We start from the raw sequence: 23925 nt of genomic DNA on the forward strand, positions 1-23925 counted from the left end.
TAAATCGCTGAGCCACCCGGACGCCCTGTAGTTGCGTATTATTTGAGCTACATGCTTACAGTGAGTGTGAATTTCTGCTTATGTGTGTTTATGAACATGTAAAAATATGACATGATCCAATTTTTAAAATACATGCACCTATTGCTACGGACAGGAGCACAGATGGGCACGCTTTAAGTGTTGGGTTGATTGTGGTTTACAGGCTTATAGGTGATCTTAATTATCTCTTGCTTATCTGCCTTTCAATTTTATAAAAAAAGAGTATTAGTGTAGTAAAACAATTTACATAGAAACTTTTATTTCCTGTTGGAAATGAATTGCTCTCTTGTAATTTATAAACAGGTATACATTGTTACTATAAAAATGGGCAAGAATAGGGGATCCCTGGGTGGCTCAGCGGTTTAGCTCCTGCTTTCAGCCCAGGGCGTGATCCTGAAGACTCAGGATCGAGTCCCACATCGGGCTCCCTGCATGGAGCCTGCTTCTCCCTCTGCCTGTGTCCCTGCCTCTCTCTCTCTCTCTCTCCCTCTGTCTCTCATGAATAAGTAAATAAAATCTTTAAAAAAGAAAAAAAATGGGTAAGAGTATGTGAACAGGAAAATCACAAAAGAAGAAATATGAATGGCTGATATTCTAAAGCACAGAGTTGAACACAAAGTAAGCCCTCAATAACCTAATAAACCTATTACTTATTCCTTCTAATAACAATACGTGAGTATGAAATCTGATTGTGGGGCCATAAAATGTATCACAAGGGCATCGGGGTGGCTCAGTCTGTTGAGCGACTGACTCCATTTCAGCTCAGGTCATGATCTCAGGGTCGTGCAATCAATCCCCAAATTAGGCTTCTTGCTGGGCATGGAGCCTGCTTAAGATCCTCTGCCCGTTCCCCACTCCACTTGCACACACCTATGTGCATGCACGCTCTTGCTCTCTCTTTTAAAATAAATAAAATAGAATACAATGTGTGTATTGGGCCGCCTGGGTGGCTCAGTCAGTTAAGCGACTGCCTTCAGCTCAGGTCATGATCTCAGGGTCCTGGGATCCAGCCCCGAGTAGATTTCCCTGCTCAGCAAGGAGTCTGCTTCTCCCTCTCCCTCTGCCCCTCCACCCCACTCATGCTCACTCTCACTCTCTCTCTGTCAAATAAATAAATAAAATCTTAAAAAAATAAAATAAAATGTGAGTATCATAGAAAGCTACGGAAACTATACAGGAAAGGAAGCTGCTAAATTCTGAAAGCAAGAATGTCCCACAAGGAAGTCGTGAGAGTCCCAGGAAAACGAGGCTTCTCCAAGGGCACCCACCAAACCCCCAGAGAAGCTGTTAGTCATGTTTTTAACCTGCCAGGATGGCTTCTCTGAGAAAGTCACATCCTTCTGGTAAATAGAAGAGGCGCAGGAAGAGTCAGCAATCTCCATGGAGGACTCATCTGAAGCTTGGCTTCCTGAGAACTGGTTTTGCAAAACAAAGTGATTGTTTTCTTTGCCATGGGAGGAAGAGGAAGAAGACATGGGAACCAGAAGACAAATCCATTGGAAGAAGAGTATTAATTTTTTTATGTTTATTTATTCATCAGAGACACAAAGAGAGAAGCAGAGATATAGGCAGAGGAGAGGCAGGCTTCCTGCGGGGAGCCTGATGTGGGACTTGATCCGAGGACCCGGGATCATGACCTGAGCCAAAGGCAGATGCTCAACCACTGAGCCACCCAGGGGCCCCAAGAGTATTCAGTTTTAAGAAGAGGGACACTCTCCTATACTCCAAATCTTCCCTCTCCCCCACGTCCTACCCATTACCACCTCCCCAAGATTTTAATCCTTGAGAAGAAACAGGTCAGTCCACACTCCAACCCACACAGCCTTTGGAAGGCAAAGAGCATGCTGTTTTTCTAGTATTTTATTATAAAATGTAATACATGATCTGTACAGAAAAATAAAGAAAGAAGATGAAAATCACCAATAATCTCATCACCCCGAAACCACCACTTCTAAGTTGTTGGCAAACGTCAGTCTGTTTCAACATTCCTGAATCATATACACCTACATAATTTTTCTCAGGTAACCTATAACATAAGCCTTTCCCATGTTGCTACGATCTCCTAATCCAAGTAATTTGTATCTGCTTTGTGGATGTATGGAGAAGAGTCTAGATGGCGAGAGGTGCTGAGACACAGAAGGAACCAGTACAGTCTGTGACTTTGAGGACAGGGAGCCTTCAGGATTCACGCAGATGACCCTGGAAGGGTCCCCCTCCTTCTCTGGAGCTGTGGCATCCTCTTGTCTTTCCCACGGGGAACTCGGGCCTGCATCCCCGTCTCTCGGATTCTCTTCCCCGGGTCTCAGGCAAGTCGATGGAGACTAAATCTGGTTCTGGTAATCCGGGGCCTCTGTCTCCTCCTCCGGGTGCTGGAGGAGCGAGTAGGTGATGGTGTTCTCAGCCTGGAGATGGCAGAAGGGAGCAGTCACAGGGGTGGAGGCAGCAGGGGAGGAGGGGCAAGGGGGGATGGCTGGGGTGGCTCACCTCAATTTTGGCAGCCTCTTCGGTATCAGTGACATTGGCTGTGGGCGGAAAGGCGGAAAGGACAGAGGTCAGAGGCGCCTGGGTGGCTCGGTCGGTCGGTTAAGCATCTGCCTTCTGCTCAGGTCATGATCTCAGGGTCCTGGGGTCAAGCCCTCTGCTCAGGTCATGATCTCAGGGTCCTGGGGTCGAGTCCTCTGCTCAGGTCATGATCTCGGGGTCCTGGGGTCGAGCCCTCTGCTCAGGTCATGATCACAGGGTCCTGGGGTCGAGCCCTCTGCTCAGGTCATGATCTCAGGGTCCTGGGGTCGAGCCCTCTGCTCAGGTCATGATCTCAGGGTCCTGGGGTCGAGCCCTCTGCTCAGGGGGGCATCTGCTTCTCCCTCTCCCCCGACCCCTCCTTCCGCTGCTCCTGCACTCAAGGTCGCATGAATTCGTGCTCTCCCTCTATCTCAAATGAATGAATGAGCGAATGCATGAATAAATAAGAACTGCAGGGCACTGCAGAAGAGGGCCTACCACTCTGGCAGGGAGGCCACAGAACCAGAGCCCGAACAGACATGAAACAAGGACCTGTAGGCCAAGAGCTTCGTGCGCTGCCCAGACTCGAGTTATACTTGAAGACAGCCAAGCGATTTAAAGGAAACTGTCACCAAAGATGGCTAACTTTCACATTTTCTTAAAAATAAGATGAATTTAGATAATAACCGGGTTTGGGGGTGGGGAGAGGAGGTGCAAGAGAGTGAGTCACACCCCGGCCACACTGGCAGAGGAAGTCCCTCATCTGTGCTGCGCAGTTTTCAGAGAATGGCTGGCTGACTTTTTCTCGAAGAAAACCAGCCAGCTTAAAAAAATAAATTAAAAAATTTTTAAAAATTTAAAAAAACAGCCAGCTTTAGGGATCTGAGATGTCGGGGAAGAGATGGGGGGGTTGGATATTCAGCATCACAGGGAAGTAAAGTCCAGATTTTTGCCAACCATGGTCTTCAGGGAGAGAAGACAAGGATGGGGGGTGCTTTAGCCCTGGCCAGATGCAGCGCATCTTTGTCCCACTTTGAAGAATGTGATGCTCCCTGACATTAAAAGGAAAGAAAGCGCAACAGTGAAAGCCAGGGAGGAAGAGGGAAGCAAGCAAACAAGCCAGGGCTTTCCCTGGTAAATAGCTAAAACACATCAATTTCCCACATGTTTTTTGCCAACGAATTCATTTTGCCAGTGTGAAAAGTAGTCCCAGTATCTGCAAAGCAGCATTCCTCAGGCGGGGGTGGGAGGGGGTGAGACAATGCATCTAGTGTCTCCACTCACCCCCTGGACACAGAGAGTCTCTGTTTGCCATGCTCCAGATTCTGGAACAAACCACCTCCCGAACTCTCCTTCCAATGCATTTCTCAACGATCCCAGCTCGCTGATGGGAAGCCATGAGCCCCGGTCCTGGCTGTGACATAAGTGCTTATGAAACGTATTCGTGCCAGTGCAGACAGAGCCAAAACTCCAAGGGGCTGTTCTCCTGGTGTTTGGGCTCTTCTCTAGATCTGATTTGGCCTGGTGGGGCCTCAGGCCCCCATCCCCACTGGACGTGGCCAAGAACACAAGGGCCTGGCTCAAAGCACAGCGCGACAAGTGGCATTTTGCTCAAGCTCTCGAATCTGTTGGTTCCACTCTGAGTCACACTCCGGCCATCTGACACAGGGTCCTCGAGGGCCTCCTCTCCCTCTGTTTCTGCTGTCCAGGAGCGCCTCTGGAAAGTTCCAGGTTCCCTCGTGCTCCAGCTTCACTACAGAGCCAGGGCCAGGCTCATGTTTAATAAACTTAATGCACGCGGGCATCAGAGACAGACTTTGCCCAAAAATGAAGCCCCCTAGTGCACCCAGGCTCCTAGAATTTTCTCCATCTCAGATCTCCTCCTAATGCCCCACCTGTACCCCATCAACCCGGAGACAGGCTCCTCAACACGTCTGGGGATTATTCCCTCGGTCTCCCTCTCTTTTCCTCTTAATCCCCTTGGTCTGTCTTCCCACTCCCAACCTCTGTCCTGTGCCAGCTCTGCCCAACCCCACAGAGGGACCCTAATCTCCCTGACTTCCTGCCCTGGAAATGCCCCCAGCATCCCTGGCTCCCAAATGCACAGCCCTGCCCTCTCTATCTGCCACAGGCCAAGGAGTTAGTCTCAGAAGCTACCAAGCGATTGGAGCCCCTCCTCCTCCCGCCGCCCCCTTCCTCTCCCAGCTCGCAGCCCCCAGCCCAACTCACACAGGCCTCTGGCACCTGCAGCCCCCACACGGGGAGGGCACTCACCTGCTGCCTCAGGGAGCCTCTCTCCCATTTCCCTGTGCTCGGGGCTTCCCAGGGGAGCTACGAGGAGGGGCACAGAGCAGGTTAGTAGGGTTATGGGGTGAGGCCTGAGTCCTCAGGCAAGGCCCAGGAGCAGGATTGGGTTAGAACCAATGGGCTCCCTCCCCCACACACGCCTCCCCTCCTTGCGAATCTCCTATTTGCGGAGCATCAGGAACCAGGGCAGGTGCACGAAGCCAAGGTGCTTGGTCTTTGGGAGGTACTAGGAGTAGGCCTTTCTCCCTCAGGGGCGCGGGGTCTTTTCCCCCCTCTCTCTGGGCATCTCTAGACTTTGTCTCCAGGAAGCTCGCTTTCCAGTGCGATGAACTGTGACAATTTGCTTATTAGATTTCCAGAGCGCCTGGCCTGCTCCCTGCGCTCCTTGACGTTGGTGCTAAGGGGCAAAGGACAGCTTTCCGGAGCCGGAGTTCGCGGGGCACCCCTGGGAGCAGAGCTCAGGGTGCCTCCGGCTGCTGGGCAAACTGTGCGGGTGCCAGGCCAGTGAGCCAGGTCTCCACCCACCCACCCCCGCCCCCGGTCCCCCCACCTCAGTCTCACCAGCCCCAGAGCACAGCCTCCTGCTCTAACCTGGCCCCCGGCCCGTGTGCCTGCAGCACACGCCTTACACACCCTCCTTGCCTCCCCACCCACACTGCCCCGTGGCCACCGCGCTCCCCGCGTCCCTGCCTTGGTCCTCGGGCCTGCAATGCTCTTCCAGCCTCTTCGCAGCTGCCCGCTACCCTCAGATGTCACCTCCTCCAAAAGGGTGACGGCTCTGTCGTGTGCTGTCCCTTACAAACCAGGCCCGGCTAAGAGCTCAGCATCACTCGCCCTCATACAATCCTAGGGGTTCTCTTAGTGTCCTCATTTCTGGATGAAGAAACACGGGCCCAGAGACCCTGAACAACTCCCCCAAGGTCACCCCGCTGCGGCGCTGAGGTTTAAACTGGGGCCGGGGGGTCCCACCACATGTGCTTCGGCTGCCTCAGCTGCAAGCTTCTCCCTGGGTTCACGCCAGGCTCGGCGTGGGCTCTTGCGTCCCTCGTGTCCCCCTGTCTCCCCCACTGCACCGTGAGCTCCTTGCGAGTGGAGACTGGCCTCCTCGAGAGCCGCCGTGCCCAGCGCAGGGCTTGACACATACGCAAGTGTTTTCAAGCCTCGTTGAATGAATGAATGAATGAATGAAATATGAGGCTATGTCTGAATTATAAGGATTCTCTTGGCCCAAAGAGGAGGGTATGGCAATGTTCCGGTTAGGGTCTTGGCCCAGTAGGAACTGACAGCAAGAGGAACCGAGAGAAGCCACAAACCTGAAGTTTGCTTTCGCCTGAGGCGGAGCCAGGCCACTACAGCAGCAAGGATGGCCGCGACGGCCGTGCCAGCGACCGCAGACACAATTGTCATCACCACCGAGGAGTCACTCGAGTCGGATCCTGAGGAAGACAGACCTCAGGACAGGCTGTACCGTCCGCCTCCCGTGCTCTTGCCCAGGGCTCCTCCCTGGGAGCTGCTTTGTGTCCGGGTCCCTTGTCCCTTGTCTGGGTCCTTCCCCCACCTCACCTGCACAGACCGGGCTGGGACTGGACTTGTGCCTCCCCCCACAGGTGTCTCCCCTAATCTAGTAAAGGCAGGCTACTGAGGGTGTAGGGGTGGAGGCAAGGGCTTCTGTCAGCACTCCGAGAGAGCAGGGAGGGGGACCCGAAGCCTCCCCCAGGGGGAGGCACCACAACCGGATCCCGCAAGGCCTTGAACTGTCAGGGACATGCCAGGCCTTGGGGAGCGAATGGGCCTAACGTGAGACCTAAGAAGAAACAAGAAAACCTCAGGTCTCAGGAACGCCCGGGAGCTTAAGGAACCCCTGCCCTGTCCCTAGCATGGGGCCTGCATTTCAGGGGCACACAGCCTTTCCACCTGTGGCCTGAAGCTGAGGGCTCCAAGCCCCGGCCCCTATGGCTGCCCAGGGCCTATATTTCTCAAGGCCCCCAGTCCTCCCCGCTTTGCCTCAGTGGCCAACTGTTTGGGCCATGGCATTTCTCAGACCTCCAAGTAGGCCCATATGACCTTGGCCATAATTGTCCGACCCCTGATCATCATCCTTCCTTCATCGCAACAGAGTTCCCACCTTGGACAGTGATGGCCACAGGCTGTGACAAGCGCAGCATCTGCCCTATCATCCCTGTGCAGTGGTAGTGGCCACTGTGACTGAGGTTTGCTTCTGGGATGAAGAATGTGGAATTCAGAGAAGAAAACTGCTTGGATTTTCCATTCTGGAAGAATGTGATCTTGTACAGAAGCTTGTTCTTCCAGCTGTGGCACCTCAGCCTGATGGACTCCCCCTTCTGGAACACCAGGCGAGGGGTCTGGAGCAGCAGCCAGTCTGAAAGACACAAAGGGACCCTAGGACCCGGGAGGTCTTGACTCAACTCTGAGACCATCCTTACCAGTGAGACTCAGTGTGTGGAGGGAAGAGCTTAAGTTTGGAATCCAGTGGCTCTGGCCTCTAATGCTGGCTCCAGCGTTTCGGAGCTCTACGGTCTTGGGCCTCTTCTGGGCCTTGGATTCCTCCTCTGTGAAAATGGACATAACAATACCAGGCATCTACAGTCGTGCCTGGCACAGGGTAGGAGTTCAGGTTATGCCTGTCTTCTCTTTCCTGTCCTGGGAGAAGGCAGCAACAGCCCTGTCCTGCCCAATAGGCTCATGCAGGAAGGATACAAGAGAGTCCTGGGTACAGTCCTTCCCTGGGGGAGGGAGGAGAGGGACCCAGTCTGACCTAGAAGATGACAGGTGAGGGGACACAGCAGAGACATGTCTTTCGGGAGAGTAGGAAGTCACGGAGATCCAACAAGTTGTTGGGTGTATGTTGGTTAATGTGGAGTTTCACTGCAGCAGGGTCTTTGAAAGTGTGTCATCACCCTACTGTGTACTTTTTCCCTCCCAATTTTTATCCTTTTACCAAGGAAGAAAAAATAGTATTTTTGTTGTATAATAGAGCCTAAGGGGGATATTTGTACTGCTGACCTCAGCTCATGTACATCTTTACCCTAAAGCTGGAGGCCAGCGCTGAGCTGGAATTGGAAAGAGAGGTGAGGTACAAGACAAGAGCAGAATTAGAAAGGGGGCACCTGGGGACTCAGTTGGTTAAGCGTCTGCCTCCGGCTCAGGTCGTGATCCTGGGGTCTTGGGATGGGGGTCCGGTCTTTTCTGCTCAGTGGGGAGTCTGCTTCTCCCTCTCCCTCTGCCCCTCCCCCCACTCATGCTCGCTCTCCCTCTCTCTCTCAAATAAATAAAATCTTAGAAAAAAAAAAGAATTAGGGGATCCCTGGGTGGCTCAGCGGTTTAGCGTCTGCCTTCGGCCCAGGGAGTGATCCTGGAGACCCGGGATCGAGTCCCACGTCGGGCTCCCTACATGGAGCCTGCTTCTCCCTCTGCCTTGTCTCTGCCTCTCTCTCCCTCTCTCTCTCTCTCTCTTTCTCTCTCTCTCTCCCTCTTTCTCTGTGTCTCTCATGAGTAAATAAAATCTTTTAAAAGAATAAATGAGGGAGAACCCAAAGAAGATGCCGAAGTTGCCACGTAGCACCAGCAACCAATTCCTGCCCTTCTCTTCCGCCTCGGCCATCCCCGCAGTAGAAGACGTGGGTCATCAGAAGGCTCTTTCCTTCCCTGCAAAGTCTCTGCTGGTACCAGTTACAACCCGGATGATGGGGGTGTCTGCCTTCGGCTGGTCCGTGCGACCTTAGCCCTTAGTCCTCCCCGCGGACACCTGTCTTGGCGCGGATCTTGAGAACAGGGGCCAGCTTAATGTTCGTGGCATTCGTTCATGAGATGTTCCTCAAGCATCCATCAGTCTGGGAACGAAACTCCTCTGCAGCCTCCTGGAAGCCTTGCAGAGAAGCCATAAATGCCCACATTTCCTTCACAAGCCTGTGGCTACACGGGGACACGCTCAGTCTCAGGGGTGGGATGCCCTCACTGTGTTTTTGAGGAAAATTTAGGAATCAGGTGAGGGAAAGGGCCCGATGAAGAGTAACAGTGACAACATTCATCATAGTCACATGATGGCTTTTCTTTTCTTTTAATTTTATTTACTTATTCATGAGAGACACAGACAGAGGGAGAAGCATGCTCCCTGAGGGGAGCCCAATGTGGGCCTCGATCCCAGGTCTCCAGGATCATGCCCTGACCCAAAGGCAGACGCCCAACCTCTGAGCCACCCAGGGATCCCACTTGATGGCTTTTCTTTATGGAAAAGTTACTTTTTGCCAGAAGCTTTGTAAAATCATTCATCTGTTTAGTAAATGTTTATTAAGCCCTGCCCTTGTTGGGGGCTAGAAATGCAAACATAGTTAAAACATAACTTTCGGGGGGCACCTGGGTGGCTCCGTCTGTTAAGCATTCAACTCTTGGTTCCGGCTCAGGTCATGATCTCAGGGTTGTGATATCGAGGCCCCGTGTTGGGCTCTGTGCTGGGCGTGGAGCCTGCTTGAGATTCTCTCTCTCCCTCTGCCTCTGCCCCTCCCTTCCTCCCTCCCTCTCTCCCTTCCTCCTTCTTTCTAATAAAAAAAAAAAACCACAACTTTCAGGTCAAGTCGCATAGATGGCAGGGGGCGGGGAAATGCTGATTACCACCAGACCTGGGGAGGGAGGCATAAATACCCCCCACAAGCAGACCAGGAGTCAAACCCAATGGCAGGCAAATCACCATGGTCACATGTCTAGTAGTGCCCAGGCTGAGGGCCCAGCTGTGGTCTGTTTATGCTTCATGATGGCCACAAAAATGGGTTTTTATGCAGTCAGATTTTCCTTCTGCTGCTCTCATACCCCTGGTGTTTCTTTGTAGCCTGGTAACCTTCTTGCTCCATCAGGACTGAGGCAAAACAACCTAACATATTCTGAGGAATCTCTTAGGACCATCCACCGCCACCACACATGCTAAGCAAAGGGAGTGGGTGAAAAGGGAAGTGAGTGGATGAAAACATCTTCAAACAACTCACCACGATGCTTTCCAGTAAACAGGCTGCTGCCCCCCCTTCCCTCAAAACCTCTGCCATGTAAGCAGATTTCATCTTTCCTTGTCCTCCCAGACACTCCCCTGGGCCTTCCTCCACTGACCGGAAGTCACATCCAGATGCACAGGGTCACTGACGCTGGTCTGGTACATCTGGCATCTGTACTCCCCACTGTCCTGTTTTTTGGCCTCAAAGCTGTAGTTGGACTGGACCAGGATTGGGAGGAAGCTCCCATTATGGTACCACTGGGTGTGCTCCTCAGCTCTGTGAGCCCCCTGGCACTTCAGAGTCACGGAGTCGCCCTGGAGCACGTTGATCCACGGGGGCTCGAGGTCCAGGACAGACTTTGGGAGACCTGCTGGGGGGCAGAGAGAGGAGGAAGCTGAAGCAAAGGGAGCCCCAAGAGCCTAGGCAGGCCCCAGATTCCAGACAGTGAAGCACCTCTGGTCCTGCTGGGGACATCGAGAGTGGAACCCAGAACTGTTCTGTAACCGTAGCTAATTCCTCTCACTCATACATCCTGCCGCAGGGGCCCTCGGGAAGCCAGGTGCTCTCAGGGAGCTTGACCATTCCTCAGAGAGCAAAAGGTAAGAGAAAGGGAGAGAGGGGCCAGGCAAACACTCTAGAAACACTAGAACATCCTGGAACACTCTAGGATGACTCACCAGGGGTCATCCTAAACAGTTCTTCCTTCCTTCCTTTCTTTCCTTCTCTCTCTTCCTCTCTCTCTCTCTCTCTCTCTCTCACACACACACACACACACACACACACACACACACACTACACATCCATACCTTTTTTGGAACTCACTTTCTTTCCCTGTGAACTGAGGCATTTTGGGCACTAGTGGATAAACTCTAGAGCCAGATGAAGACAAGTGGGGGCAGCTGGTGGAGGTGTCGGCATGAGTCAGACATCAGGTTTCTATTCTGACCTGATGTCAATCTTTGTCCCTTAGAATAGACCTGTCTTGGCACCAAAGTACAGAGGGGTCTCTGTGGCCTCAGAAAGAAAAAGAAAGAAAGGCTGGAGGTCTAGTCTAAGGAGCCCTGGGGTCAGTGCCCCAGGGAGAACTGCACCCCCATCCCCTCCCTGGGAGCCTGGGAGGTGGGAGATTCCTAGTGTTGAGTAAGGAGTGCGCAGCAGCATGTACTTCACCGAGGTGCAATCAATCAATCAATCTCTTCCTATTTCTGTTCAGAGAACAAGGCCCTGAAGCCCTCAGAGTCATGCAAAGTGGAGGATTTATCAACACATGGAGATAATCTAGGCAGATGATGGGATTTCGCGTGCAGCTAAGACGAAAAATGTTTGGGCTCTTGATTTTACTGAGAGAGGGGGGTGAGTTATTTTCTGGGACAATATCTGTGATGTCTCACCCTCTCAGAACCAGAAGGGTTAAAGCACCTGTGCACCATGGCTGCCTATCCTCTGCTTCTCTGAGAGGAGGGGAAAGAGAAAGGAGACAGGTAAAGGGTCAGGGCATCTCCTGGGAGCATTACTCCTTCCTGGCTCCACCTCGATCCTGGGTTACTGGTGCTTTCTAGGTGCATTCACCTCCAGGCGGGGTGCTGGGAGCACAAGAAGAGGGTAGCTGGGGGAGGGAGAGGATGTGGGTGGAGTACTTACCAGGTGTCCCAGCAACTGGAGCTGTTTAAGAGAGAAAGCAAAGATCAGCCCAGGGTTTAGATTTGATGACTCATCATTACAAGAATCACTTCCAAAAAAAAATCCCCTCCATGCAAATCTCCTTAACTCCCTTGCCCTTCTCTGTCTCTGTTAAATCCAGCTGTACAGTCCACACCTTTACTTGTTCAGCTCTGTGGTACTAAAATGACCACACAAGCAGGCAATGGGTGTCTCTATAAATCAATGGTCACCATATTCAAAAGGGCACTGAACTGCCAGTCTGACACTTTCTCTAGTAAATCTGCTCTGCGGCTTTCAGCAGTGACACTCATCTTTTCCTCACTCTCAAAACTTTCCTGTCTTCTGCCTCCAATCCCTTCTTGCCTAAAGTGGATGCCTTTCCTTCATACTTCACAGAAAATAAAAGCAGTTAGACAGGAAATCTCACACCTTCCCCCAATTCAAATGTCTAACCTCTCTGCCCCTTTGCCCACTTCCTTTCTTGCTGTTCACTGGGGGAAGTCTCGGTCCTCCTCTCCATGGTCAGTCTCTATCCTGGTTCGCAATCCCTATCACCCTCACAAGGATTTCCCCCTCTCTGTTATTCCCACCCTCTTCTGCATCCCCGATTCCTTCTTCTTAGCTGGATCTTTCCCATCAACGTAAGCATTTTCCAGGATCTTTCGTTTAAAAAAAAAAAAAAAAAACCTTGATCCCACCTATAATTCCAAAATTATTCCTTTGCTCCCTTTCATAGCCAGATTTCTCCATTTTTTTCCCACATTGTCTGCGCTCATTTATACTCCTTCCATTCTCTGCAATTTGGACTCTGCCTTCTTAAGTCCACTACTTTTCTTTCCCATTCTTCCCAGACAAGTGTACATCTTCACCATCTCCCCCGTTACTCATGCTTGAAAACTGTAAGTCATCTTTATTTCCCTCTCTCTCCTGAGCCTCTTCCCTTCACATCAGTGAATCTTGTTGATTCTGCTTCTGACTCAGGCCCTGAGTCCATCAACTTCGCTCCCTACTCACGGCCACCATTCTAGTTTAAGTCCCCATCAACTTTCTCTTGCTTCCCAACTCCTCTCCTCATTCCTTTGTCCCCTACAATCAACTTCCCACAGAAAGGCTAGAGTTATCTTTAAAATATCAGGTCAGATAATATCACTCCCTTGATTAGAAGCCTTCAAAAGCCTTCCTCTGTTCTTGAAATAAAAGTACATCTTTACAAGGCCTCATGGGACAAGGGTCTTGCTCACCTCTCCCGCCTCATCTCAAGCCCCTCTTCCTCTATTCATTGAGCTCCCATAACACCAGCCTTCTTTAAATTCTTCACACTTGGAGCTTTGTGTTTGTTGATCCCTCTTCTCTAGACCTGTTTCCTTTGTCTCTTCAAATAGCTAGATCCTTGCCATACTCAGAGTCCCAGCTCAAGTGTCACCTCCTCAGAAAATGCACTCCATATCATTTTATTTAAGTAGGCTGCCCTTTCTTCTTCCCCACAAAAACTATTCTTATCAAAGTATCCTGTTTACGTATTCATGGTCCTTTCCAATGTATATTTATTCCCATGTGTCTGTCTATATGTTGTTTATATCTCCTAGGAGAATATAAGCACAAAGAGGGCAGTAGCCATATCAATTTTATTTGCCAATGCTCTGGAAATCACTTATTGAATGAGTCTAGGTGGGAGATAGGAGGGGCCACAGTTGTATTGACAATAGTAATTGAAAAAGACACGCACATGAGAGAAATTTAAGGGGTAAAACTGAGGAAACCTGGAACTTGATGAGAATGGGGGTAATGTAAGTGGATGGCTGGGAACAAGGTTACTTGTGCTCACACCTATATAACTGTTTGTAAGAGACGTACATATCATTGTGGAGAGGTCCAACCAGCAGGTGAAAACATAAAATGTAGTTGACATAAGCAAGAAAGACAGGTTTGGAAGTTGTCGACATAGAAGTGATAACTAAAAAACAGGGTATGTCAGGTTGGCAAGCGGGACAGTGAATAGGAGAGCAAATAAAGAAGTAGAACCTAAGAGGAGGGGTAGAGGAGAAACAAGAAAGAGATGAGAAGAGTCTAGAGAAGTCATCAGCCATTTATTCATTCCACACTCAACAAATGGTCGTGAATACACACTCAATAGAGTCATTGTAAGGGAGACAAAGTCTTTGTGCTTTATATCAGGAAGGCTGTCTGTCTTGTTCTTTGGTAAATCTCCAAGTCCTAGAATAGGGCCTGTTCATAGCAATTATTTAATGTTTAAGCAAGGCAGTTTGTGGAATCTGTAGAAAGTGGGAAATGCAGTGCCTGGTTGTAGAGGAAGATCCACTTGGGTCAATGGGAACATGGTTAAGAGGGTAGGATTGGGGACTTAGTTAGCAGGCAATGGAGCAGCACCGGAGGCATTTCTGAAGTTCAGTGACTCAGCTATAGCTGTACTTGAAGATGTCATGGCCTTGGTGTGCAGCACAGATTCAGAGTAGAGGAGACAGGAATAGTTGAGATGGGATCAGAGGCTGTTGTAGAAGTTGAGTTATTGAGTGATGAAGGCCTAAATATTATGGTCCAAATAAGAATGGGGAAATGGAGCACATCCTTGGTGACTTAGCAAAAGGGCAAATGGAAGAAAATATCAAGTTGTGCCCAGGAGTCTGGCCCAGATGACTGGCACGTTGTTAGCTCTATCAGCAGAGATGGAGAAGCATATCACCTCTCCAGGCCCGAGCTTCTTCACATGAAAAATGATTAGTTTAATGCTCCTTTTACCTGTTATTCTACTTCAGTCCATTTTGTCCTGCTCAGGAAGGAATACTCTCTCTTCCTCACCTCTACCTCCTAACCCCGTATCAGTGCTCGCTTCGGCAGCACATATACTCCTAACCCCGTATCATTCAGCATTGAGGGCCAAGGGCTTCCAGAGATGACCAGATTTTATCATCAGTCATAGCACCTATCTTGAGAGGGGCTACATGTCTTCCTCTGGGGCCATCCTAAAGTGTATTTGAGGGTACAAACTCTAGGAATTGAGCTTAGAGAGACAATCCTGGTAATAGGGCTCCCCTAGTTGGCCTTCCTAGACTTCCTCCCACCATCTGGACCTAGGACCCCGAATTTCTCGCTGATTAGAGCCAGGACCTATCCCCATGCGTGTGCAGTACAAGGAAGCATGCATGATTTCTCTGGTCCTATGATTGACGATTCCAGAAATGCCCGGGTTTTGAGTTCTCTGAGTCCCTGTTCCCTGGATAACCCAGACCCTTTTGTGCTTCTTCCCAGGGGAATCTAACACATACACAGAATAGGGTTCTGCTGCCTAAAGTGGCTTCAGGGGCACAGAGAATGGGTACTGCCCCACCACCAAGTGCCCTATTGCTTCCTGCCCACCCCTCGTCCAAGACAACATCCGCACTCCCACCTAAGATTTGGTCCCTGTGAAACAGATTTCTAAGGAAAGGAAGCACCCTGGCCACTCATTAGCCACTCAAGTCTAGGTCACTGGGCTTTCCTCAGAGCAGGTTCAGATGTAGGTAGCAGCAGGACATCAGGGACCTGGCTGCCCAGGGATATTGGGCAAAAGACACTGAAAACAACTACTCTGCCAATTTCATCATTTGCCCAAGCCAGTGGTTTGATCTTCATCAGCCTCTTGACCCTCCCCATTCTCCTGATTGCTTCCCTGCTACCCCTCATCCTTGCCCAAGCTCAGCCCAACCCAGGTAGCAGCAGCTGAGTTAGGAAAGTGCACCTGCCTCCCCGCCCCACCTCCCTGTGAGGACAGGACTCACCCAGGAGTAGCAGAGCTGCCCACAGTAGCATGTCACCCAAACGACAAAGGCAGGGCATGCAACCAGCCTGGTCACTATCAGCAGCAGGGAGGGAGAGGACCGAGAGGATCCTCATCAATTCCTGGCACACGTCAGCTCTAGCAGCACCAGTGTGGCAGGCACAGGCTTCTCTTGAGATTTGACAGATTCCACCCCAGAGGACAGACAAATTCTGAAATCCAAAAGAGGAAGTGAAAAGAAATGTTGTTTTATCACAGGCTCCTCCCCTTCCACCGTTTTTCCTCTCAACTGTTCCCTCCCAGAAGATTCAGAGCTTCCCAGAATGGATCTGGCTCAGACCAATTCCAAATTCACAGAAATTTTAGAAACTGGGAAACAACTTCCTCTTCTTTTGGGACACAGCTGGGCTCAACCTCTGGGAGTAAGAAGGGAATGATCACCCAAACTCAGCTCAGAACCTCCTATCTCTTCATCTCTTTATCTCTCTTTAGATAAGGCAACTGAACAGAATGAACAGCCAGTCTTCTCTGACTTCAAGTTTCATTTGGAGGCCCTGGTGCTCCTGAAACTGACAGGGGGCAGGGTGGCCCCAAGCCCCCCACCATTATTTGATTTTCTTTGCTATCATAATCCCTGACTTACTACTCATGGACTGTGGAGCAAGAACAAGGATATGTGTCAGGGTGGCAATAGGATGATTAGACTCATCCTCTTAGTCTCCTCTGGTATCATTCTTTTTTTTTTTTTAAGATTTATTTATTTATTTGATAGAGAGAGCACGCATGCAGTGGCAGGGGGAATGATGGAAGAAGATTGGGTTGTTGTTATAGCTGATGTGAAATGTATAGCTAGAAATAGTCCTGTTAGGATTTGTAGAATTAGATCTGAGTCAAAAACAAGAGTTGGACGCCCAACTGACTGAGCCATCCAGGCAAACCTGGCATTCATCCTTTTGCTTGTTCCTTCAGCAGATGTCTTTTGAACCCTAACTTGTGCCCTGATTCTTTACCTTTACTTATTCCCATCACTGTTCCTATCACTATGGCTTGGTGAAGGAGCTTGGGCCTTGGAGCTATATAAGTCTAGTTTTGAATGTCAGCTAGCTTCTCACAAGCTCAGATTACTTGTCTATAAAAATGAAGGTGGTCGTGCCTACCTTGCATGCAGGATTTCTCAGCCTCAGTACTTTTGACACTTTGGGCCAAATAGTTCTCATTGGGGAACTATTGTGAGGAACTGTCCTGTACATCGTAGAATGATTACGAGCATCTCTGGCCCCACCCACTAGATGCCAGTGGCACCCCCTAGTTGTGAAAACAAAAATGTCTCTAGACTTTGACAAATGTTCTCTGAAAGGTAAAACTGCCCCTCATTGAGAATCACTGCACTCAAGGTTTCTGGAAAAGAAAAGAAAATTTGAGTACTAGCAGAGCGTGTGGTGCATCATGCATATCCAGTGAAGGCCAGTTTCCTTTTCCTGCTTTCTGCCATCATCCTCATCACCATTTTTTCACCTTCAACATCCCCAGAATATAAGATACTCTTCTTGGGGCCCCTTCCTGGAGCCTCTTTCCCAAGTGCCCTCACAGGAAGTAAGCTGTGTGACTCAAGGAAATAAGACTGTAAAATCTCTTCTCATACCTGTGATCTTCAGAAACCTCAACAGCCTCAGCCCATCAACCACAGGATCTTACTACTGGCCCCAGTCAGGGCCCCTACCCCAATCTACCTCCAGCCCTATCTGATTTTTAGGTGAATTTCTTGCCCAGTGACAAGAGTCCAGTGATCTGACATCAATACTTCAAAAATATCATTAGAAACTGATAAAATAGGGGATCCCTGGGTGGAGCAGCGGTTTGGCGCCTGCCTTTGGCCCAGGGTGCGATCCCGGAGACCCGGGATCGAATCCCACGTCGGGCTCCCGGTGCATGGAGCCTACTTCTCCCTCTGCCTCTCTCTCTCTCTCTCTCTCTCTCTGTGGCTATAATAAAAATAAAATAAAATAAAAAGAAACTGATAAAATAAACGTGTATATCAAGACCCACAAGATGGAAGCCCCACTGCCAGTGGCCTGGCCCATGTCACAAAATCTAAACCTAAGTCAGCCTGTGCTTACAGGAAACACCTGTCAAGGAAATCTCACATACACCAATCACAATCTTCCAACTCAGCTTTAGCTAACTTACCTTATCCTAGGACATAGGACCTGCTGGCCTTATAGGGAAATCCCCAACCTTCTAGCTGATCAAGTCATTTCCTAATTGCCTCCTCTAATACTCTATAAAACTCACTTTTCCACCAAATCCCTCAGGAAGAATGCTCCACTGTTTGTGAGGCACTTCCCAATCCATGGACAGTTTTCCCTTAAATAAAGGACATCAAATTTCTTATTAATTTGTTTCAGTTTGGGGGCACCTCGGTGGCTCAGTGGTTGAGAGTCTGCCTATGGCTCAGGTCATGATCCCGGGGATTGAGGCCTGCATGGGGTCCCCGCAGGAAGCTTGCTTCTCCCTCTGCCTATATGTTTGTCTCTCTCTCTCTCTCTCTTTCTCTCTCATAAATAAATTAAATGTTTTAAAATTTGTTTTAGTTTTGTCATTTGACAGTTTTGGCAATGAGGATGGGATCCCAAGACTATTGCTGAAGATTCTGGGATTGGTGCCTAGATGCCTGTGAGGGTCCCCCCAGAGCCATTTTGGTTTGCTACCTCTTTGGCTGCTTTCTGGATCTCTGGTAAACTTTTTTTCAGATTGAGCTCTGCCTGTTTCATATGCTGAGCTCAAGTTTGTTTGTTCTAATCCTACCAGGTGGAAACTTGGGGTGTGAGAGACTGGATTTTTCATGATGAGACCTAATGAGTCATAACATTTGGGTTTGGAGCCTACTTTGTCTGCAAAGTACCTTTTAGAGGTACTGACAGGTCTCATGGACTATGCTCAGGCAGCCTGAAACAGTAAATCTGGTTGAAATAGGGAGGATTACTTCAACAAGGGAAAATAATGGGTCCTCCTCAATCAAAAGAAAGCATGATTGCAGCCCTTAGGGACCCATAAGCCTCAAGGCAAGTCCACAGCATAAACAACTGGAGGACATGAGGAAATAAATGAAGACAAGAAATTTGGACTTTTTTGACCAATAACCCATCAAAATCTAAGTAGGCACAAGCCAGAGTATTAAAATTCATTCAAGGGGCACCTGGTTGGTTCAGTCTGTAGAGCATGTGACTCTTGATCTTGGGGTTGTAAATTTGAGCCCCACGTTGCATGTGGAGATTACTTAAAAATAAAATATTTTCTAAAAATAAAATAAAATCCATTCAAGTGTCTGTCACTATAAAGAAATATTTGTGGGGGTGAGGGTGAAGGGGGTGGATATTCTTGTTAAAAGCATAATTGGGGGATCCCTGGATGGCGCAGCGGTTTGGCGCCTGCCTTTGGCCCAGGGCGCGATCCTGGAGACCCGGGATCGAGTCCCACGTCGGGCTCCCGGTGCATGGAGCCTGCTTCTCCCTCCTCCTTTTTTTTTTTTTTTTTAATTTATTTCTTTTTCTTTTTTTTTTCTTTTTTTTCTCCCTCCTCCTGTGTGTCTGCCTCTCTCTCTCTCTCTCTCTCTCTGTATGACTATCATAAAATAATAATAATAATAATAATAATTTCCAGGATGCCTGGGTGGCTCAGTCGCTTAGGCGTTTGACCTTTAAGCGTTCCAGCTCAGGTCATGATCTCAGGGTTATGAGATCAAGCCCCTAGTCAAGCCCCTCGTTGGGCTCTGGGCTCAGTGCAGTCTGCTTGTCCTTCTCCCGACCCCCACTTGCACTCAATCTCTCCTTTCTCTCAAATAAATAAATTAAACCTTAAAAAATATAGTTTCCAAAATCTTTCTGATAACTTAAAATCTTAATGTTATACTAAGATACAGTAAATGATGGGTATTTGTTGACTAGGTCATTTCTAAATAAAATAAAATACTGAAATATTAATTACTGAGCACAGGTTTATTCACTTTGGGTTTCCTTATACAGAGTAAGTAAAAACGTCTGAGTGTATTAGTAAACACAGTTGGTGTCACACTGAAAACATTTACTATGAGGAAGAATACACTGCTAGAAACTATGAATTGTTTTTGTGAATTTACCAATTCACAGAATGCTAGTCTAAAAGTCCCCAATTGTTGGGCCACCTGGGTGGCTCAGTGGTTGAACATCTGCCTTTGGCTCAGGTTGTGACCCCGGGGTCCTGGGATCACGTCCCACGAGCCCACTTCTCCCTCTCTCTCTGTGTCTCTCATGAATTAATAAATAAAATCTTTAAAAAATAAATAAAGTCCCCAGTTGCTTACTTCTTAGTTTTCACTAAGAATTAAGGATTCTGAGGATTATACATTATAATACATGCAATTAAAACTACTAGAAATAATAAGGGAAACATCTCTATGCAAGGAAAGTAGGATGTATTTCTAGTAAGAAGTGTGAGATATGGAGGCATGTTTTTGCTAAGGGAAAAAGAAAGTAATTTTGTCCTAAAGTAAAATAATTATTCCAGAAAGAAAAAGAGGAAAAAAATTGGACAAAAATTAATTTTTTAAGGATTTTATTTATTTATTTATTTGAGAGAGAGTGAGCGAGACAGAGAACATGAGTAGGGTGAAAGAACAGGAAGAAAGAGAGAAGCAGACTCCCCACTGAGCAGGGAGTCCAATGCAGGGCTGGATCCCAGGACCCTGGGATCATGACCTGAGCCACCCAGGAGCCCTGAACAAAAATTTAAATGGAGATAAAAAGTTATAGAATGCTTGTGGAAAAGGAATCTTGGGAAAGTAATTTTAGACGTGGTCAAGCCAGCTAAGATTGGAATGGGTCTATTTAAGGATTTTTTTTTTTAAAGAAAAAATTTTTAAAGATTTTATTTATTTATTCATGAGAGACCCACAGAGAGAGGGAGGCAGAGACTCAGGCAGAGGGAGAAGCAGGCTCCATGCAGGGAGCCCAACGTGGGACTCGATCCCAAGACCCCAGGATGATGCCCTGGGCCAAAGGCAGGCGCCAAACTGCTGAGCTACCCAGGGATCCCCTAAAAGAATTTTATTTTTTTTTAATATTTTATTTATTTATTCATGAGAGACAGAGAGAGAGAGAGAGAGAGAGAGAGGCAGAGGGAGAAGCAGGCTCCATGCAGGGAGCCCGATATGGGACTTGATCCCAGGACCTCAGGGTCACACTCTGGGCCCAAGGCAAGAGGTAACCACTGAGCCACCCAGGCGTCCCCCTAAAATAATTTTAATATAAAAAATACACTGGTGCAAAATTAAATTTTGATTTTCTCTTAGTTAAAAATGTAGGTGAGGGGCAGGTTAGCAAGAGCAAATGGCTCTGGAGGTCCCAAATAGACCAGATCCAACCACTTACCTCTGACAAAATCCAAAGACAGAGAGACCACCAGTGGTTAAACAAGAAAGGAATTTATTTCAGTGAGTACAAGACTGGGGAAGACAGTGGAGGAATGTCTCAAAGACTGTCTCCAAGGTGCTGAAAATACTTCCAGGTTTATATAAGAAAAATGTGACACAAATTGGGCAGTACATGCATGTACTCAGTGAGTACATGCAAGTGGGCAGTAAAGGTCATGTCAGTTATTATCTTAGGGTCAATCATGGTCACAGTCTTGCTGGCTCTCAGCGATTCTTATTAGTTGAGGTTAGTTTCAGTTCCCCTTATAGGATGCTTTGCCCAGAGTCTTTTGCCTGAGTTGACATAAGCTGAAAGAAAAATGTAATCAATTAGAAAATTTGAGGACCAATATCCCTGATGAACATGGATGTAAAACTTCTCACCAAGATACTAGCCAATAGGATCCAAGAGTACATTAAAAGGATTTTTCACCAGGACCAAGTGTGATTTATTCCTGGGCTGCAAGGAGGTTCATCTGCAAATCAACAAGGTGATACACTACATTAATAAAAGAAAGAACAGGGCAGCCCCCGTGGCGCAGCGGTTTAGCGCCGCCTGCAGCCCAGGCGATCCTGGAGACCCCGGATCAAGTCCCACATCAGGCTCTCTGCATGGAGCCTGCTTCTCCCTCTGCCTGTGTCTCTTCTACTCTCTCTCTCTCTCTGCATCTCTATGAATAAATAAATAAAATCTTTAAAAAAAGAAAAGAAAGAACATGAACCATAGGGTTCTCCCAATAGATAGATGCATAAAAAGCATTTGACAAAGTACAGCATCCTTTCTTGATTAAAACTCTTCACAGTGTAGGGATAGGAGCATACCTCAATATTATAAAAGCCATATACAAAAAGCCCACGGCAAATATCATTCTCAATGGGGAAAAAAGGAGAGTTTTTCCCCTAAGGTCAGGAACACAACAGGGATGTCCACTGCCGTTCAACATAGTACTAGAAGTCCTAGCCTCAGCAATCAGAAAATAAAAAGAAATAAAAGACACCTGAATTGGCAAAGAAGTCAAACTCTCACTCTTCACAGATGACATGATACTCTATGTGGGAAACCCAAAAGACTCCACCCCAAAATTGCTAGAACTCATACAGAAATTCAGCAAAGTGTCAGGAAATAAAATCAATGCACAGAAATCAGTTGCATCTCTATACACTAACAATGATACCGAAGAAAGGAGTCAATCCCATATACAATTGCACCAAAAACCATAAGATACCTAGGAATAAACCTAACCAAAGAGGCAAAGAATCTGTACTCAGAAAACTATAGAACACTCAGGAAAGAAATTGAAAAAGACAAAAGAAACAGAAAAATGTTCCATGCTTATGGATTGGAAGGACAAATATTGTTAAAATGTCTATGCAACCTAGAGCAATCTATACATTCAATCAAAATGTATTCAATCAGCAATCCCTATCAAAATACCATCAACTTTTTTCACAGAACTGGAACAAATAATCCTGAAATTTGTATGGAACCAGAGGAGACCCCCAATAGTCAAAGGAATATTGAAAAAGAAAACCAAAGCTAGTGGCATCACAATTCTGGACTTCAAGTTATATTACAAACCTGTAATCAGGAGGGATCCCTGGGTGGCTCAGCGGTTTAGCGCCGCCTTCGGCCCCAGGGCGTGATCCTGGAGATTCCGGATGGGGTCCCACAGTGGGACTCCCTGCATGGAGCCTGCTCCTCCCTCTGCCTGTGTCTCTGCCTCTCTGTTTCTCATGAATAAATAAATAAAATCTATTTTTAAAAATCCTGTAATCATCAAAACTGTGGTACTGGCACAAAAACAGACACATAGATCAATGGAACAGATTGGAGAACCAGGAATGAACCCTCAACGCTATGGTCAACTGATCTTTGACAAAGCAGGAAAGAAAGACAGTATCTTCAACAAAAGTTGTTGGGAAATTGGACAGCCACATGCGGAAGAATGAAACTGGACCATTTCCTCACACCACACACAGAAACGAACTAAAAAAAAAAAAAAGAGAGAGAGAGAGAGAGAAAGAGACTCAAGATGGATGAAAAACTTAAATGTGAGACAGGAATCCATCAAAATCCTAGAGGAGAACACAGGTAGTAACCTCTGTGACCTCAGCCACAGTAACTTCATGCTAGACAGGTCTCCAAAGGCAAGGGAAACAAAGGCAAAATGAACTAGTGGGACTTCATCAAGATAAAAAGCTTTTACATAGCAAAGGAAACAGTCATCAAAACTAAAAGACCACTGACAGAAGGGGAGAAGATATTTACAAGTGTCTTATCAGATAAAGGGCTAGTATCCAAAGTTTACAAAGAACTTATCAAACTCAACACCCAAAGAACAAATAATACCATCAAGAAATGGACAGAGGACATGAAAAGATATTTCTCCAAAGAAGACATACTAAGGGTCAACAGTTACATGAGAACTTTTTCAACATCACTTGGCATCAGGGAAATACAAATCAAAGCCACAAGGAGATATCACCTCACATCATTCAGAATAGCTAAAAATAACAAGACAAGATGGGGAAACAACAGATGTTGGCGAGGCTGTGGAGAAAGGGGAACTTTGTTACACAGTTGATGGGAATGCAAGTTGGCACAGCCACTCTGCAAACAGTGTGGGTGTTTCTCAAAAAGTTGAAAATAGAGCTACCCTACAACCCAGAAATTGTACTACTAGGTATCTACCCTAAAGATACAAACGTAGGGACATCTGGGTGGCTCGGTGGATGAGCGTCTGCCTTTGGATCAGGTCATGATCCTGGGGTCCTAGGATCAAGTCCCACATCGGGCTCTGAGCAGGGAGCCTGCTTCTCCCTCTGCCTGTGTCTCTGCCTCTCTCTCTGTGTCTCTTATGAATAAATAAATAAAATCTTTAAAAAATGATAAAATAAAATAAAGATACAAATGTAGTGATTGATCTGAAGAGGTACCTGCACTTTCTGTAGGTTTATAGCAGTAAGTCCACATAATGTATTATGTAAGTCCATAATGTACATATATATATATACTATATAGTCCTGATGCAGGATTCGACTCCAGGACTGTGGGATCATGACCTAAGCCAAAGGCAGACTCAACCACCAAGCCACCCAGGTGCCCCAACACAGTGATTTGTACAATTCTATACTATGCTATGCTCACTACAAATGTAAATATCATCAGTCACCATACGACACTAGTGTAATAC

At 47.7% G+C, this 23925-nt stretch overlaps 1 protein-coding gene across 6 annotated transcripts; it reads right to left on the reverse strand.

Annotated features, from left to right (window-relative positions):
• Positions 1-1881: 1881 nt before the first annotated feature.
• On the reverse strand, positions 1882-22595 carry FCGR2B (Fc gamma receptor IIb). Of its 6 annotated transcripts, XM_025420849.3 has the most exons (9): positions 22311-22595; positions 15287-15497; positions 11490-11510; positions 9964-10218; positions 6974-7228; positions 6162-6284; positions 4816-4872; positions 2524-2561; positions 1882-2441 (listed from the first exon to the last, which is right to left on the reverse strand). In XM_025420849.3, exons 2-9 carry the CDS (start codon positions 15399-15401, stop codon positions 2361-2363), a joined length of 945 nt encoding a protein of 314 aa, XP_025276634.1. In that variant the 5' UTR covers positions 15402-15497; positions 22311-22595; the 3' UTR covers positions 1882-2360. The 6 variants fall into 6 exon arrangements, with proteins under 6 accessions (XP_025276634.1, XP_025276635.1, XP_025276637.1 ...); XM_025420850.2 differs by lacking the exon at positions 22311-22595 and having other exon boundaries at positions 9964-10215; XM_025420852.2 differs by lacking the exons at positions 4816-4872; positions 22311-22595 and having other exon boundaries at positions 9964-10215.
• Positions 22596-23925: the final 1330 nt, after the last annotated feature.

Source organism: Canis lupus, chromosome 38 (assembly GCF_003254725.2).
Source record: "Canis lupus dingo isolate Sandy chromosome 38, ASM325472v2, whole genome shotgun sequence".
In the NCBI taxonomy this organism is placed as follows: domain Eukaryota; kingdom Metazoa; phylum Chordata; class Mammalia; order Carnivora; family Canidae; genus Canis; species Canis lupus.

What these genes read in the sequence shown, in the direction of transcription:
- FCGR2B (XM_025420849.3), bottom strand. Translation starts at nt 15,401, where the DNA reads ATGAGGATCCTCTCGGTCCTCTCCCTCCCTGCTGCTGATAGTGACCAG. An exon ending in TCCAGTTGCTGGGACACCTG is followed by an intron (nt 10,219 to 11,489) that starts GTAAGTACTCCA and finishes TCTGCCCCCCAG; the next exon opens with CAGGTCTCCCAAAGTCTGTC. An exon ending in AAGAGGCTGCCAAAATTGAG is followed by an intron (nt 2,442 to 2,523) that starts GTGAGCCACCCC and finishes TGCCATCTCCAG; the next exon opens with GCTGAGAACACCATCACCTA.